Here is a 2155-nt window from a genome sequence, read left to right as displayed (position 1 = left end):
AACGCCCCGCGTTAAGGAGAAAATGGATGAGTTTCGTTCATCTCCTTGAAGGTCTAATTTTAGGCAGACTCTTCAATCCTGTCGGCCGGGGCAACAACATGGTCGTAAGCAGACTTCAATGATTTGATAGCCTCAGCACAGCACGAGATCAGTGACACTAACTGCTTAGCGTGTTCAACATCGTTTGACTTCTTCAACAGATCTGTGGCCCAATCCAGCTTCAGCGAAACTGCACCGAGGGATTCTTTGAGTTTGTTGTCGTAGTTGCTGGCAGACGAAGTCGACGATTGGTGCTGGTAATTGTAGTGGTGGTGAGTCATGCAGATGTTCAGCTGCTGCTGCTGGTGGTGGTGGGAAGCTTGTGGTTGCTGTGGTTGCTGGTGCTGATGGTGACAAGAATCAAGCGAACTCTGGTGACAGAGGGCATGATCTTTGACCTGGAATCAAAAAAGTCAATATTAAATAACAACCAACATGAAACCAAAGATAACGATAACCCTTTCTTTGACCAAAATGGAGAATGATAACTGATTAATGATGACGAGAATGAATTATTTATCGTATACCGCGTACAACCGACTTTGGTCTGAACATTGAATTGTGAATTTTTTTAAGAATATGCGTATTTCGCGAATCGAACTTTCAGCTGCTAATTACATCAATCTATCAATCAGCCATTCAGATTTTTCAGATAGATACCATCAATCTATCGGTGAATTATTAATATTTTTAAGTTCACATCAATCAACCAATGACACCAATCGGTCGATCAATCAACCATTCCTATCAACCTGATTTCGTGAAGTTCGGTCGAACTTTCAGCCTACAGCTTGGTGAAACTTTAAAATATGCATCAATCAATTGATAAATCGATTCATCAATCAGTCAATCAATTAGTCAATCAGATTTCTCAAATCACATCAATCATCAATCAGTTGTATCAGATTATGCCTATTTCGAAACGAACTTTTCAACCATTTAATCAGTCTTTGAAGTTTCACAATCAAATCAATCGATCGATCAGGGAATAGATCAACCAATCAGTCAATCAATCACTCTAATCAATCAATCAGTCAATCAACCAAGTAAATCCATCAAACAAACAATTCAGCCAATCCAATTTCGAAGATCATAAATTTATCATTCATAAATTTTAAAACGACTTTGATGATTTTACAACCACTGCCGCATTTTAATTGGGCCATGATCTAAATAATCATGCCAGGCTAACTCGCGGACGGCCAATCATTCATAAATTTACAACGACTTTGATGATTTTACAACCACTGCCGCATTTTAATTGGGTCATGATTTGAATAATTATGCCAGATCAACATGCGGACAGCCAATCAGAATCGACTTTGATTGTAAAAAAGTCACGTGAAGTTAATGGTCTTTGTTTGGCAATAGTATAAAAGCAAAGCTGATGATGAAAATTTCATTAAACACTTCTTAACACTCTAGTTATCCTATTTCGTCTGCTAGTTGCCTTGTAGTTCCAATAAAGGATATATCGATTTCTGTAAAGGAGATTCGGCTTAATTATTGTATTCTATAAAGAAGGTTTGTTTAATTATCCCGAACTGAAAAAGAGATATCTCTAAATTCTGGTGCCTACTGATCAGGAAACTTTCGGTGCAGTAAGTTTGATATCTTCTTATTAAATTCATTTATTTATTCTTTATTGATTTATTCTTGTTTTAAAATTAAACACATAAACTAAATAAAATTCGATTATTAACTTTTAGCTAAAAAAATAACTTTTTTAATTAAGCTATAAAGAAGGAAGGAAGCTCCCTCCAGAAGCTCTTATTTATAATTGCCAGTGCAAGTAAAATTATAAAATACCAAAGAAATATGGACCCGGTTAGTTTTTTAATTACATAGTTATAATTCTTTATTTATTATATAATGCTAATAGTATTATAAAATTATATTATTCAAATTATTCACTCCAAATATCTTTTACAGAGTGTAGCCGTCAGCGTTTCATATTCGCAGAGTGAATCTTATTCTAATCCTTCAAATTCTTCTAAAACAAAACCTAGAATTTTGGTAACTCAGCACAGAGGGTTGACAATGTACACGCAACTGAATCCGTCTGCTGCGGAATTTGATGAGCAACAAGCATACGGCAAAAAGTTATATTTGANAT

The 2155-nt window shown here is 35.4% G+C and overlaps 1 protein-coding gene across 1 annotated transcript in view; it reads right to left on the bottom strand.

The window, feature by feature from the left end:
- HELRODRAFT_155472 (hypothetical protein) overlaps positions 1–2155 on the bottom strand; it is a gene marked incomplete at its 3' end in the record, with an annotated part of 18382 nt that overhangs the window by 4244 nt on the left and 11983 nt on the right. Inside the window, exons 5-6 of the mRNA XM_009033806.1 lie at positions 354–437; positions 328–329 (exon numbers count right to left, since the gene is read on the bottom strand). Of these exons, the coding sequence (XP_009032054.1) occupies positions 328–329; positions 354–437 (86 nt within the window). The remainder of the gene's footprint in view (positions 1–327; positions 330–353; positions 438–2155) is intronic.

The sequence above is a fragment of the Helobdella robusta genome (genome assembly GCF_000326865.2).
Source record: "Helobdella robusta unplaced genomic scaffold HELROscaffold_99, whole genome shotgun sequence".
NCBI classification, from domain to species: Eukaryota; Metazoa; Annelida; class Clitellata; order Rhynchobdellida; family Glossiphoniidae; genus Helobdella; species Helobdella robusta.
This window is presented reverse-complemented; position numbering and strand designations above follow the sequence as displayed.